The following is a 13,823-nucleotide window of genomic DNA, read 5'->3' as shown; positions in this document are numbered from 1 at the left end:
GACTTTTTGTTGGTGAGATAGGTAAATATTGGGACTTTGGAATGAAAGGAGACGGCGGGTGGGTGAGTGCGTGAGATGGGCATTGTCGAGTGGGGACATGTGCTGTTTCTGAATAGTACCTGTTTGTCATCCCGCCTTACCCTCGGGTCAGCAGAGGTGGATTTGTAAATTCTGAAACTCATGGGATCCCGTGGCTATTCGCTTTATGAGCACACCGTATGAGTGCAAAATTAACTGTACACCAGCCATTGGTATTTATTATGCCAATAATGTGAGTCTTCCATGATTTAGAATAGGTCCAAACATGTTCACTTTTTATAACTATGCCAATGAAGTTAGTAAGTTAATAAGTTTTGGACTTCCCTGGCGGTGCAGTGGTTAAGACTCTGCTTTCTACTGCAGGGGGCGCTGGTTCGATCCCTGGTCGGGGAAGATCCTGCATGCTGCGAGGCATGGCCAAAAAATTTTTAAAAAGTTAACAAGTTTTGTTTTAAGTTAAAAAAATTGCAAATGAAAATGGAACATTTTATGCTCCAAGTGAGAGGCCTTCTCACCCTTCAAAAGAGGCTAGCACAGTGGAAAGGAGTTAAAGGTACACTGGAAGCCTGCTTTCTCCTTGGTGCAATTAAAAGGTTTGAAGAAAGTTGAAAAGAGATTAAGTTTTGCTCCCAATGTCGCCAATGTCTTCTAACCCCCATGTCCAGACATCACCTATAAATGATCTCTCACTCCACCTGTGATGAGCAGCCCTCAGACTGGGGGACCCTGCTGTAGGCACCAAGGTCCGGGGCTGAGCACTCTGCCTGTAACGGATGGAGGGGGAACTGCAGGGGCCCAGCCTGAAGGTGAGAAGCCCCAGGCTGCCCTGCACACAGTGTTCCTTTGAGGCCTAGCAGCCTTGGTCCCTCTAGAGCTCCTGGACTCTGAGCTCTGTCTGCTTAGCAGTTTGGCTTGGTAGAATTTCCATGGGCTTCAGAGTCAGGCAGATCTGCAGCAAACCTCTTCCTGGCACAAGGGACCCAACCTTGTCAGTAGAGTGGGTTTAGTAACTGTCAGTCGGGATTAAATGAAATAATGGGAATATGTAAGCCTCGGTCCCAGAGCTTGGCCACACAACTGGTGTACAGTAATGGCATCCATTATTATTTCATACATCTTGGGCTTAGGGTAGCAGCAGATCATCAAACCATCCTCCACGCGTTGGCTTTCAACCTCATGGTCATAGGATGGCTACTGGAATGCAGACGTGGCATCAGTATTAAGGCAGGAAGAAGGAGGAGGCGGACATGCTGTCTCTGTTCTTTACATCCCAAACCAAAAGCCTTCCCCAAAGCCCCCGGCAGATTTTTTGTGAGTCCAGTTGGCCAGCCCCGGTCACTTGGCTGCCCACAGCTGCAAGGGAGGCTAGGAAAATCAGTAAGGAGGAGGTTAGGGTTGTCATGACTTAGCCCAGGCATTTTCCATCGCATTGCCCAGAGTAAAACAGGAATCCTGTCTGTAGGGAAGAAATGGGTAATGGCTGATGGGAAAGCAGCCCGTAGCATCTGCCCCAGGATGGCTATTTGATTCCTCCTGATGGCTCTCCCCTGCCCTGCCAGCCTGCCACCATGGTGTCAGAGCAGAAGTGAGGAAGGAGCCTGAGACTGACTGAATTTTGCAACAAAGATTGGGTACAGAATAGAAGCTTCCGGAAACAACACCTAGAATCCCTTCGCCCACCCACAAGCATTTGCACGCTCTCTTCCTTCTTTTAGAAATACTTTTCCTGCTGTTTTTAGGGACAACATTCATCTTCTCACTGTTTGGCTTTCGTCTGGGAAGATGCCCGGGCGTCCCACATCTCGGGAGGGCATGTTTGGGGCCACCAGAAAGGGAGAAAAAGGAACAAAGCATGAGTTCAAGGGAGGGCCCAAGCCTGATTCAGATGGCGTGGGGCAACCAGGGAGGCTTCACCGGGGAGATGGCTTTTATTCATTCATTTAACAAACATCTCATCCCCTGCTCTGCTTCGGGCCCTGTGAGGGGCCCTGGGGAATCAAGTGAATGGAAGGTCTCAGATGGTTTGACAGCTGCCCGCTGGCAAGGGAGGCCCGCGTGACTTTGGAGCCTTTGAGGGCTGGGAGCTTCCAGGCCCCCCAGAAATGCCGCTTCCCAGTCACAGAGCCTGGATGCCTAGTACAGGAATCAGAGCCAAAGAAGCTCATTGTCAGACAGAAGTTTAGAGTCTGTCCAGGGTGGAGACCAGGTAAGCCTAGAAGTCCCTTACGCCTCATTGTACAATTCTGTGGGCCAGCTCTCTGCTTCCGGTGGTGAGCTCTGGAGAATCTCATCATCCAAATCCAACCCATTTCTCCAGATGGGGAGGGGTTTGTAACACCGAAGGCTCCTTTTCAAGCACTGCGGTATTAGGTGGAGGCCACTGTCCAGTCAGTGAGGAGGCTGAGAGGCCGCCCGGTGACAGCTGTCAAAAATGATGGCCGGAGACTTTTCCTCTAGTGGGTTCCCGGCCGTTGGTTTGCTAAGTGCAGCTGGGCCCGGCAGGTGCTGAAGGGTCGGGGTCGTGGACCCCTGCCAGGTCTCAGCAGCGCGGAGGTGCAGGCTGTCGCCGAGGGCCGCGCTCCGCCCCGGGGCCCCCGCCCCTGCCCCCGGCCCGGCCGCGGCCTCGCAGTTCACCCTGTTGGTGACGCGCCCCCGTGGAGGGCTGGACGAGGCTGTGGCCGAGGGCGCCCTGCGGCAGGCTCCGGCCCTGGGGGGCAGCGCCCGGGCTGCCCGATCGGTACCTGTGCCAAGTGGCGGGGGGGATGGCGAGGGGGAGGCGGGAGAAGATGAGGCAGACCTGCTGGACACTTCGGAGCCCCCGGGGGGAGGCGAGAGCACGGCTAGTCTGGAGGATCTGGAGGACGAGGGGACCCACTCTGGGGGAGAGGGCGGCAGCGGTGGAGCCCGGAGACGGGGCAGCGCGAGCAAGACCTGCACCTATGAGGGCTGCAGCCAGACGCCGAGCCAGGTGGCCAAGCAGCACAAGCCGTGGATGTGCAAGAAGCACCGCAACCAGATGGACCAGGATAAGTACAAGAAGCAGAAAAGCCACCAGGCCCCGAACTGCGGTGGGGCCGCCCAGCCTGGTGGCGCAGGAAACGTCAAACTCGAGGAAAGTGCAGGTAATACACTCTCCACTGTTAAACAGAGAACAGGATCTTTGGGGGATCGACCTGCAAGACCTACTCTTTTAGAACAAGTGTTAAATCAGAAGAGACGGTCATTACTAAGAAGTCCAGAAGTGGTGCAGTTTTCACAGAAACGGCAGCAACTCCTAATTCAGCAAGTTTTGGAGCAAAGACAACAGCGGTTTCCAGGAACATCAGTGTGAGGGAATTTATCAAGAAGTCCTACACGTTTTTTATCTTATTGTAGTGGATGGACATATTTTTATACTAAAGATAAATGGGGTAAGATTTGCCGGTAGAAGGTAAACAGTCATTTTCCTATGAATGTGTGTGCGTTTGGGGACAAATACGTATTGCACATTGTGCATCTATGACCCTGTTTCTGTTCTGCTATATTTGTTCATTTGTTTTTTTAGATTCCACACATAAGTGATATCATGTAATATTTGTCTTTCTCTGTTTTCACTTCACTTAGTATGATAATCTCTAGGTCCATCCATGTTGCTGCAAACGGCAGTATTTCATTCTTTTTCTATGGGCGAATAATTTTCCACGGCATATATATACCACATCTTCTTTTGCATATATATACCACATCTTCTTTATCCATTGATCTGTTGATGGGCACTTGGGTTGCTTCCATATCTTGGTTATTGTAAATAATGCTGCAGGGAACATAGGGGTGCATATATCTTTTCTAATTAGTGCTTTTGTTTTCTTTGGATAAATACCCAGAAGTGGAATTGCTGGGTCATATGGTAGTTCTATTTTTAATTTTTCTGAGGAATCTCCATACTGTTTTCCATAATGGCTACACCAATTTACATTCCCACCAATGGTGCACAAGTGTTCACTTTCCCTCACCGATACTTGTTATTTGTTGTCTTTTTGATAATAGCCTTTCTGACAGATGTGAGGTGATACCTCACTGTGTTTTTTTTGTTTTGTTTTTTGCGGTACACGGGCCTCTCACTGTTGTGGCCTCTCCCATGGCGGAGCACAGGCTCCGGACGCACAGGCTCAGCGGCCATGGCTCACGGGCCCAGCCGCTCCGCGGCATGTGGGATCTTTCCCGGACCGGGGCACGAACCCGTGTCCCCTGCATCGGCAGGCGGACTCTCAACCACTGTGCCACCAGGGAAGCCCCTCACTGTGGTTTTGATTAGCACTTCCCTGATGATTAGTGATGCTGAAAATCTTTTCATGGGCCTGTTGGTCATCTGTATGTCTTCTTTGGAAAAATGTCTATTCAGATCCTCTGCCTGTTTTTTAATTGGGTTGTTTGTGTTTTTGATGTTGAGTTGTATATCGTCTTTATATATTTTGGATATTAACGCCTTGTTCAGATGTATTATTTGCAAATATCTTCTCCCATTCAGTAGATGGCCTTTTCCTTTTGTTGAAAGTTTCCCTTGCTGTGCAAAAGCTTTTAGTTTGATGTAGTCTCATTTGTTTGTTTCTGCTTTTGTTTTCCTTGCCTGAGGAGACATATCCAAAAAACGTTACTAAGACCAATGTCAAACAGCCTACTGCCTATGTTTTCTTCTAGAGAAGTTTAATGGTTTCAGGCCTTACATTTAAATCTTTAAACCATTTTGAATTTATTTTTGTGCACTGAGGTATTACGTTCTATAAAACGAATCAGTTTGGAAGTTACAAGTTGATACCCCTGTATGGTGGGCCTGACCCTGGCTCCCTGCCCGCCGGGGACCATGGCGTCTGGGATACTAGTCACACACCCGGAGGTGCTTCTGTCGGGGGGAGGTAACATTCACTGTGTCCTGCAGCCAGCAGTTCAGAGGCTTTCTGTTGGTGAAAGCCCAACAGCTGCTTTTGAAAATTGTTACAGCTTCACTCCTTTTTCTGTCTTTCAGAGTGAAGCATCTTTCAACCTAATATCAGAAAAATGTGACACTCTATCAATTCTTCGGGATCATCCTGAAAACAGGATTTACCAGAGGAAAATCCAGGTAAGGCAGAGGGTCAGAAGAAGGGGAGCCTAGATGAAATGGGCTGGAGTTGGGAGCAGAGAAAGAGGTGACACTTTGAAGGTAAAAAAGGCTTCGCATTTGGACCAGGTTCCTGGGCAAATTAAAGGGCTCCCAGAATATTGTGATGTTGGGCATTTGCCTTAATGAGAAATCCTTTCGCTGCAAAGAGAAAAAAAAACAGCACTTTTGTTGTTAAAAAGCTAGGCACTCTCCTAAGTGTTTCCTTTCTCCCTGAGACCTCAGTACAACATTGCAAGGTCAGAACTTCTATTACCCACGTTTTACAGCTGAGGGAAACGAGGCACAGAAGTTAAATGGCAAGCACACGGCCCTCCTGCTAGTGCGTGGAGGAGCTGGCATTTAGACCAGGCGGCCAACCTCATAAAAGTCGTCTTTGTAACCGCCCTGCAAGGGCATCTCTCAGGAGGGAAAGCCCACTCCAGCCGGGCTATGAAAAAGTGGGGGTAGGGTTGCTGGAAGGATGCATGGACAGTCACAGAACAAGAAGGAGCCTGGGCGCTCCCCTGGTGCCACCTTTTCACCTCTCGGCTTCCCGCCAGGGCAGGAGCAAAGGCTGGACAGCACACTGACTCTTGTGTCCCCTGGAACCCCCTCGGGAGCTGAGATGGAGTTTTCAAGGAGTGCATCCTTCCCTACGGCCTGCCTCTGGTGGGCCCTGTCAGCTCCACTCTGGTGGGACCCCTTGAAAACCAGCTCTGCTGTCAGAACCCTGATGGTAGGCAGGCCCGGGAGGCAGCCATGGGGACTCCGGGCCGTTTCAGAGGGAAGCTGACAGCCAGGAGCAGAGCCGGAGCGGGTGGCATGGGGAGGCCACACCTCCCAAGAAACCCTTTGAAGGACTGGCCAGACTGCTTGGAGAAGGCTGGGGAGGCCCTTCCTACCGACTCTGCAGCCTCCTGGCCCACCTCACAGGCATGCCCACCCTCACTGCCCCACCATGCACGCCGCTGCACCTCCTCTCAGTGCCATTCCTCCAGGAAGTCTTCCTGGACTGCTGAAGTCTGATGTAGATGCCACTGCTCCGTGGCACCCCGGCGCTTCCCCTGTCCTCCTGTCACGATCATCTGACTGTCCATCTCACCTCAGACTGTAGGCTCCCGAGGGCAGGGCCGTGGGACCCCCCCACCCCGTTCGTGCTCAGTGCCTGACACAGGACACGCTCTGAGTAGTTTTATTTTTGTGGGATGAGAGTTGGGACACCGTGAAGGGCAGCCAGTCTGAGAGGAGGGAGCAGGTGTTATGTGGGGGAGGCAGGGGCCCCGGTCCTGATGGGACACGACGGGGGTGCTGTTGGTGCAGACACCCACATTTCCTCTGCCCCCCGCAGGAACTCAGCAAAAGGTTCACTGCGATCCGCAAGACCAAGGGGGATGGGAACTGCTTCTACCGGGCCTTGGGCTACTCCTACCTGGAATCTCTGCTGGGGAAGAGCAGGGAGATACTCAAGTGAGTGGGGCACGGGGGATGCTGGGTGGGCTGCCAAGGGGCCAGCTGGGGAGGGACAGTGACCTAGCGGGCACTCTCAGCCCTCTGGTCTCAGTGCGCTTAGGCAAGTTGCGTTGGGTGCGCTCTCGGAGACTCACTGCAAGGAGGACACAAAGAAGCGTTGCCCCATTGTTCTGGATGATCTCGCTGACCTTGAGTAACCCAGGGGTCCGCCTGGTCAGCCTGGATCCAGAGTTGATGCCGTCCAAGGTCCCTCTGTCCCGCAGCTGCCGCCCGCGCGATCCTCCCTTAGACCTCGGGGTTTGGCTTAGCTCGAGGCTCCTCATACTTCATCATTTGTGCAGATGCACAAATTCAGAATGCAGAATGCAAATTCAGAATTCAGATGCAGATTCCAGTTCAGTAGGTCTAGGGCGGGGGATTCCGCATTTCTCACAAGCTCCCGGAGAAGCCGCCCCTGCCGCTGGGCCTCGGACCATGCTGGGGAACAAGGAGCTGAGAGCTGCTTCTTGCCCTTGGAGGCCTCACAGCCCTTACAGGATTGGATGAAGACCCCGGGCTTCCTTGTCAGACACCCTTCCGCACATACCCTGGGAAAGAGTGCAGAGTGGCCACAGGTCACAGAGCCCCCGTGCTTGCACCGTGGACTCCGGCACCAGAACTCCTTCGCCGAGGCAGGTTTCTACCCTGCCTTCCGTCCGGGGCCCCCTTGCTCCTGCAGCCATCGCCCAACCGGGTGCCACACGCAGACTGTGTTGTGGGCCCTGGGGATGCAGCAGCAAACGAGAGAGACAAAACACCCTGCCTGTGGAGCTGGCATCCTGACCGGAAAAGAGGGACAGTGGATACGAAGCGCACTTGATGTGTCAGACGGTGATAAGCGTTGTGGGAAGAAAAATCAGGCAGGAAAGGAGGCCAGGTTGTCCAGGGGTAGAGGCTGCAGTCTTAAGTAGGGGTTGGAGAGGTAGCGGGGGCAGGTGGGGTAGGGCCTCAGGGGCCTTTTTAAGGACCTTGAATGTCGGCCTGAATGAGATGGAGCCACAGAGGGTTCAAGAGAGCAAGGGGCCTGATGTGCGGCCTGCTGCGTGCAGGGTAAGTGCCGCGGCGCGCAGCCAGGGAGCAGCAGGGGACGTGATCCAGGAGAGCCCAGAGGAGGGGTGGTGACGGTGGCCTGAGCAGGTGGAGGTCGATCGCAGAGCCCTGCAGGGGTGGCGCCAACAGGATTCACTCGTGGCTGGAGTGGGGTGTGTGAGCAGAGAGAGGAGTCGAGGATGGGTGCCTGGGGTTTGGCCTGAGAGTTAAAAAAGCAGGAGGTCCATGTTGCTAAGTCCGAAATCCCCGTGAGCCATCCAAGTGGGGTCCAGTGGGAAGTACCAGGAGGGTGTTACCCCATCTTACAGATGAGTAAACCGAGCTTCGGAAAGGTTAAGTGACTTGCCCAAGGTCCCACTAAAGCTGGTGTGTTTCTGAGAGGGCCTGTGCTCCAAGTCCTGACTCCGTCCTTCTCCTCCCTCACCTCGTCGGGGCGGGAGTCCTGCCCTGGGTGTTCGTCCCTCGCTTGACTGGGTCTCTGTGTCGCCGTCTCTGTGTCCCCAGGGCTGGCACGGCGGGGCCAGCAGTCGTTGGTGAGGAATGAGTGGGGGGATGCGGCGGGGGCTCAGGAGTGTGTGGCCAGGGAGGGGAAGGGTGTGAAGGAAGGAAAGCTGGGAACAGAGCTGTGCACATTCACAGCCTCACAGAACAGTGGCCAGAGGGGCCCTCCCAGCACCCCTCGTGGAGGCCTGTTACCATCACCCCTGCCATGCGAAAGCGGAGCCTATGGCCCAAAGCCGGAGAGCGACTTAGCAGCAGGGCTGCGGCTCCCAGCACAGCACTCCTTCCTACACCTGCCCTGGCCAAACCGGGCTCAGATACGCCCGCCGGCCCAGCCTTTGGTGGTTTGCCTTTCGGCAGAAGCGCCTCACCTTCCAGGTTAGATGGTTCCACTTCACACACACCACCCTCCCCTCACGTCCCCTGTCCCACAAGTCACCTAAGCCTCCCAGGCCTTTCTCATTGTGCCTTTAGTCCCTCGTGAAAACCCTGGAGTCTGGTCTCCCCTCCCAGGGGACAGGCTGCGGTTACGCCCGTGCCAGCTGGTCCCCCAGAGCCTCTCCACTTGGTCCTTCCTGCGGGGGATGCACCCCCTTCTGTGGACCAATCACTTGGACTGTATCTCATCTCTGCTGCTGAACTCTGTGTGCTGGGGCAGCTCCTCGCCATCCCCAAGGCGACCAGGACAGGTCCCAGATGGGGCCTGCAGTGGGAGCACTAACAAAGCAGGGGTCCCTGGACCAGGTCTCGAGGGATGGTCAGTGCTGGCAGAAGTTTAGTGGTTGTTTGGCTGGGAGGCCTGATTTGTGGTGCGAGTTGATTTCTGTAGTATAAATACTCTTGTCATGATTTTTTTTTTCCAAGCTACCATCATGGGGTCACTGAACAGGGAGTTGGGAAGAGATACGTAACACATGCTATAGTCCAAATCATATTGCCGCCATCCACGCCCAATAGACAAAGATTACCTCGAGAGCATAGATTATAATTTGTGTTTTAAAGTTATTTAAGTTTACATCACTTGATTCTTAAATAATGGCTGTTTAACACCTGGATGGCAAAATGCGTAAATTTAACAACTAAGTCTTGTGAGCAGGTACAAACCAGCGCTAGCACACCTCTGAGAAGAGCATCCCTGGCTAAGGGGACAGTGGAGGCTCAGGGGTGAAAACGCAAATGGGTAGTGACTGTGGGGTGTGAGGGAAGCTGTGAGACTTGACTAGAGATGAGGCTGCTGAGCTCGGCAGGGGCCCTTCCGGGACACCTGTGCTGAGGAGCTGTGTCCTGAGGGAGAAGGCTGTGGCAGGTCACTCTAAGGTCCCTGTGGAGAGGGGACCAGGAGTGAGGGAAGGCTGGGTGTGGCCCAGGCCAGAGATGGTGTTGACACACCAGGAACCATGGGGACAGGAAGGAGGGACAGAGTCAACAGACCTTCGAAAGGTAGAATCAATGTATCTGGGAGTGGGTGGTGATTACCTCAATTTCCTCATCTGTGAAATGGGTACACTACCCACCTCCCATGACTGTACAGGGGAGGACGGAACAAATGAGTGTGTGGTCCACGTGGAAGTGCTTTGGAAAGTAGAAAAGTCCTACTAGAAAAAAAGTCCTAGCAGAAAAATGACACGTACCCTCTCAGGTGTGTAGGGGGTTGGTGGGTGAGTGGGATGACAGCTGATGTCACAGCAGCGCCCCCTGCAGTTCCTTGTAAGTACCAGTCTTTCCCCTCCAGGTTCAAAGAGCGTGTACTGCAGACCCCAAACGACCTTCTGGCTGCTGGCTTCGAGGAGCACAAGTTCCAAAACTTCTTTAATGCTGTGAGTTAGCCTGGGCGCGGCAGCTGAGGGGCCAGTTCCTCCCTCGCTGGCAGAGCAGACCGGAGCGGGCACTGGCCGGAGTCCCCTCACCGCCCAGGGCTCTGTGGTTGCGCCCCTCTGGCTCCTCCCAGCGGGGGAAGGGCTGAGGGTTGCTTCCTGCTTGTGGGGACCTGGAGGGAACAGGGAGCCCAGGGCCCTGCCGTCTCTCTGGGAGGAGGTACCTCCTTTGGGGCACTAGCTCTCGGGCTGGAAACTTCCCCCAGCCTCCTTCAGCCCCTCCCCTCTCCACCCCATTCCCCGGACCCCACTAGTGAAGGCGGTGGGGTTGGAAGACTGTCAGTTCTGAATCTGTAAATAAGAATTGCAACCACGGCAATGAGGAGGGAGACTAACCGCTGCTCCTTAGACGTGACTCCGGGCTGAGGGACTCACTACAGAGTCTCTCTAACCCTGTTACTGAGCTTTGGCGGGATCTGATTGATTGATTTTGGCGCCTCAACTTGAGGATTTGAAGATGGACATGCCCGTGGAGGGAGGGGCGGGGCTTGCCCGTCCCCTGGCTGAGGGCCCAAGGGCTGCAGTTTTACAGTGTGGTAGAGCTCGTGGAGAAGGACAGCTCCGTGTCCAGCCTGCTGAAGGTGTTCAACGACCAGAGCTCCTCGGACCAAATCGTGCAGTTCCTGCGCCTGCTCACGTCAGCCTTCATCAGGAACCGCGGAGACTTCTTCCGACATTTCATCGATGAGGAGATGGACATCAGAGACTTCTGCACTCATGTAGGTCCTCGGGGCCCAGGCTTTGGGGACTCGGCCTCTGGCCCTGGGCTCCGCTCTCATCCCTCTCTCCTTAGGAGACTTTAGCACCAGCATTCCCTAACCAGGGGACCTGGATGTCATGTCTACATTTCAATTCAAAGAGCACTAGGTTAGCAAGCCGGAACACATCCTCCTTCTGCCCAAACTGTGTGGCTTTGGGCAAGTCACTTTCCCTCTCTGGGCCTCAGATTTCTCATCTGAGGAATAAGGGCTTTGGACTAGACTGTTCACAAAACTACAGAGTAGCAACCGCAGAGCTTAAGCACTGCGCCACCAGGGAAGTCCTTCCCAGGCCTTCTTGCCCGGCAGTAACCAGCAGGAGCTAAGTGGCAGCTGCCCTAGTTATTGGGACTCAGTAGGCAGTTTGTGTCTCCATTGACTCACCCACTCGCTCACCCAGCCCTCTGTAAGCACATAAGCTTGAAATCCCTTTATGATAAAGTCCCTTTCTGCTGAGATTCTTTGACTTTGTGCATTAGGAAGCCCAAGCTGAAAAACTCCTGCGCCCCTTTCCAGATTCTTCAAAGTAGTGTCCTCTTCTCACAACTAGGGGGTCCAGAATCAAAAAGATCTAGATTCAAGCCTTGCAACTGTGGCAATGTCTATCTGTTACCTCCTCAGTGAGCCTGCGTTTCCTCCTCTGGAAAATGCAGATGTCAACATCTGCCTCACAGGTTGTTGTGGAGATTATTTCCCAGCGCACAGGTTTTGACCTAGGACCACGAAAGCCAGGGTTGGACCTCTCACTTGTCCTCTGCCAGGCCTCCATCCTCAACTGGGTTGTTTTTTCATTGTGACCTTTGCAGGAAGTAGAGCCCATGGCCATGGAGTGTGACCACATCCAGATCACGGCCCTGTCCCAGGCACTGAACATTGCCCTGCAGGTGGAGTATGTGGACGAAATGGACACGGCCCTGAACCACCACGTGTTCCCCGAGTCTGCCGTCCCTTCCGTTTACCTGCTCTATAAAACTTCCCACTACAACATCCTTTATACAGCCGATAAACGTTGATTAATTTTAGGCCATGCAGTGGAGCCTGTCACCTAATGGGACTGCGTTTTTTCTTTTTTTCTTTTTTTTTTTTTTTTGGCGGTACGCGGGCCTCTCACTGCTGTGGCCTCTCCCGCTACGGAGCACAGGCTCCGGACGCGCAGGCTCAGCGGCCATGGCTCACGGGCCCAGCCGCTCCGCGGCATGTGGGATCTTCCCGGACCGGGGCACGAACCCGCGTCCCCTGCATCGGCAGGCGGACTCTCAACCACTGCGCCACCAGGGAAGCCCTACGGGACTGCATTCTGAATGGAACATTACAGCTTTTCAATTTTTCTAAGCGATTTAGACAATAGTTAGAAAATGTGCAGCCTTTTGGGCAAAGTCACCGGGAATAAGGTCTACTCACTACGGACTGGTGGTAACTTGGCGATATTTTTAATATTCGTCTTCATGGAGGATCAAATGTTTTCTAACTCTGGGCTAGGAAGCCATATGCCCTGGCTCTACCCCAGTTCTGAGACCTTGCATAGGACACCTCCTCTCTCTGGGCCCAATTCTTCATCTGGAGGAGGTTCCTGCCAGTGTTGACATTCCATTGTGGTATAAAAATGGGGTCCTCTGGTTTATTTTCGCCAGGGGCAGCGCCTCTCTGTAGGAGAAGAAAAGCCCAAGATCAGCTGTCTTGAGTGACTTACCAGTTCTATAAAAAATCAAGTCCAGTCAGCTGTTGGACTGGACTTGGGCACACGGTGAATTGAGGCCAATTTGAATGCGAGGGCTTCAGTGTACTTCCAAGCATTCATGACTGTTTTCTTACCCCTACCTTGAGGAAAAAGATACTTTTATGCCAAAGTCTAGAAAGAGGCCTGTAGCCATCAGCGTGAAGCCCGAGTTGTCGGGCCCCTCTATCTCCCTCAGGGCCAGGACTGCCTGCTTTCTGGCGGGCAGCCCTGCAGGGTTCTGCCGCCAGCCCCACCTGGACAGACACTGAGAAAGCCTAAGGTCTGGGGCCAAGAAGGTGTCTCATCGTCCCCAACACATCCTGGAAGTAGAACATGGATCCTCAGCCAGGTGGAGACATCGATCAGCACGTGCAGCCGTAGACGCCAGCTGAGCAGCACACACAAGGTGTTTTGAGGCTGTCTTTGGCTTCCTCTCCCCTTCCCCCGCTTCTGTTTGGCTTATGGGCTGGCTAGAGGTTAGTGGGAAAGGACAGAGATAAGCCGAGGAGACTGGCCGTGGGGAGATCACCTCTGGGGAAACTGCCTGGTAGCCAAGAGCCCTGGCGCTTGCCAGTCTCCCTGTTCATCCATCTGGACATATGCCCCTTAATAACCTCCTCACCTTGCTGCCTCAGGATCTCGAGGAGCCCTGGCTGGGCTGGGGCGCTGCCAGCAAGCTCTCTTCCTCTCTGGGAAGAAATGGAGAATGCGAGGGTATGGAACTGCCTTCCTTAATCGAAGGCCTCACAGGTTCCATTCTGCAGGGGTTTGTTTGAACCTGTTGGTGCTGCAGTGCCAGGCTGTGGTGTCTGCCGACAGGCAAACTGTGCACCAGGAGGACTGGGTGACAGACTGCTCCCAACCCTTGTATACAAATGTCAGATTGGTATCAGTCTTCCGCCTTTGTGAAAACTGATGTCAGGGTGCTTTTAATGCCAGGCAGGGACCCAGGTTCCCATACTGCCCTTGGCTGGAACTTGGACCCCAAGGGTTCAAGCTAAGTGACTGTCACTTTTTCACAGGAATGTAAAGCTGACCCTGATCTCTGAATTGGTTCAGTGATCCCACCTTGCTCTGGACAGGAGTGCTGTGACAAGTACACTGTAAGAGTGGGGTGACATGTTACATGTTTTGTGAGTATCACGATCCCTGCTTCCAAACTGAAGGACACTGAGCTGAATCTTGGCTACTCTGGGTCCTGGGCCTCCAGCTGGGCTCTCAAGCACAGTATAATCAGCACTGGCGGCCACTTAACT

General features: G+C 53.5%; 2 protein-coding genes across 2 annotated transcripts; both read left to right on the top strand.

Annotated features, from left to right (window-relative positions):
• Positions 1-812: 812 nt before the first annotated feature.
• Positions 813-3,370, top strand: LOC309960691 (regulatory factor X-associated protein-like; the record flags this gene model as incomplete). Its single annotated transcript, XM_082837622.1, has 2 exons — positions 813-845; positions 2,576-3,370. 2 exons carry the CDS (start codon positions 813-815, stop codon positions 3,368-3,370), a joined length of 828 nt encoding a protein of 275 aa, XP_082693748.1.
• A 1,509-nt stretch (positions 3,371-4,879) lies between these two features.
• Positions 4,880-12,216, top strand: OTUB2 (OTU deubiquitinase, ubiquitin aldehyde binding 2; the record flags this gene model as incomplete). Its single annotated transcript, XM_082837611.1, has 5 exons — positions 4,880-5,137; positions 6,507-6,625; positions 9,951-10,035; positions 10,617-10,811; positions 11,657-12,216. The coding sequence occupies 5 exons, from the start codon at positions 4,880-4,882 to the stop codon at positions 11,861-11,863; spliced, it is 864 nt and encodes a 287-aa protein (XP_082693737.1). The 3' UTR covers positions 11,864-12,216.
• Positions 12,217-13,823: the final 1,607 nt, after the last annotated feature.

This window comes from Leucopleurus acutus (assembly GCF_964270905.1).
Source record: "Leucopleurus acutus genome assembly, chromosome: 1".
Lineage (NCBI taxonomy): Eukaryota > Metazoa > Chordata > Mammalia > Artiodactyla > Delphinidae > Leucopleurus > Leucopleurus acutus.
This window is presented reverse-complemented; position numbering and strand designations above follow the sequence as displayed.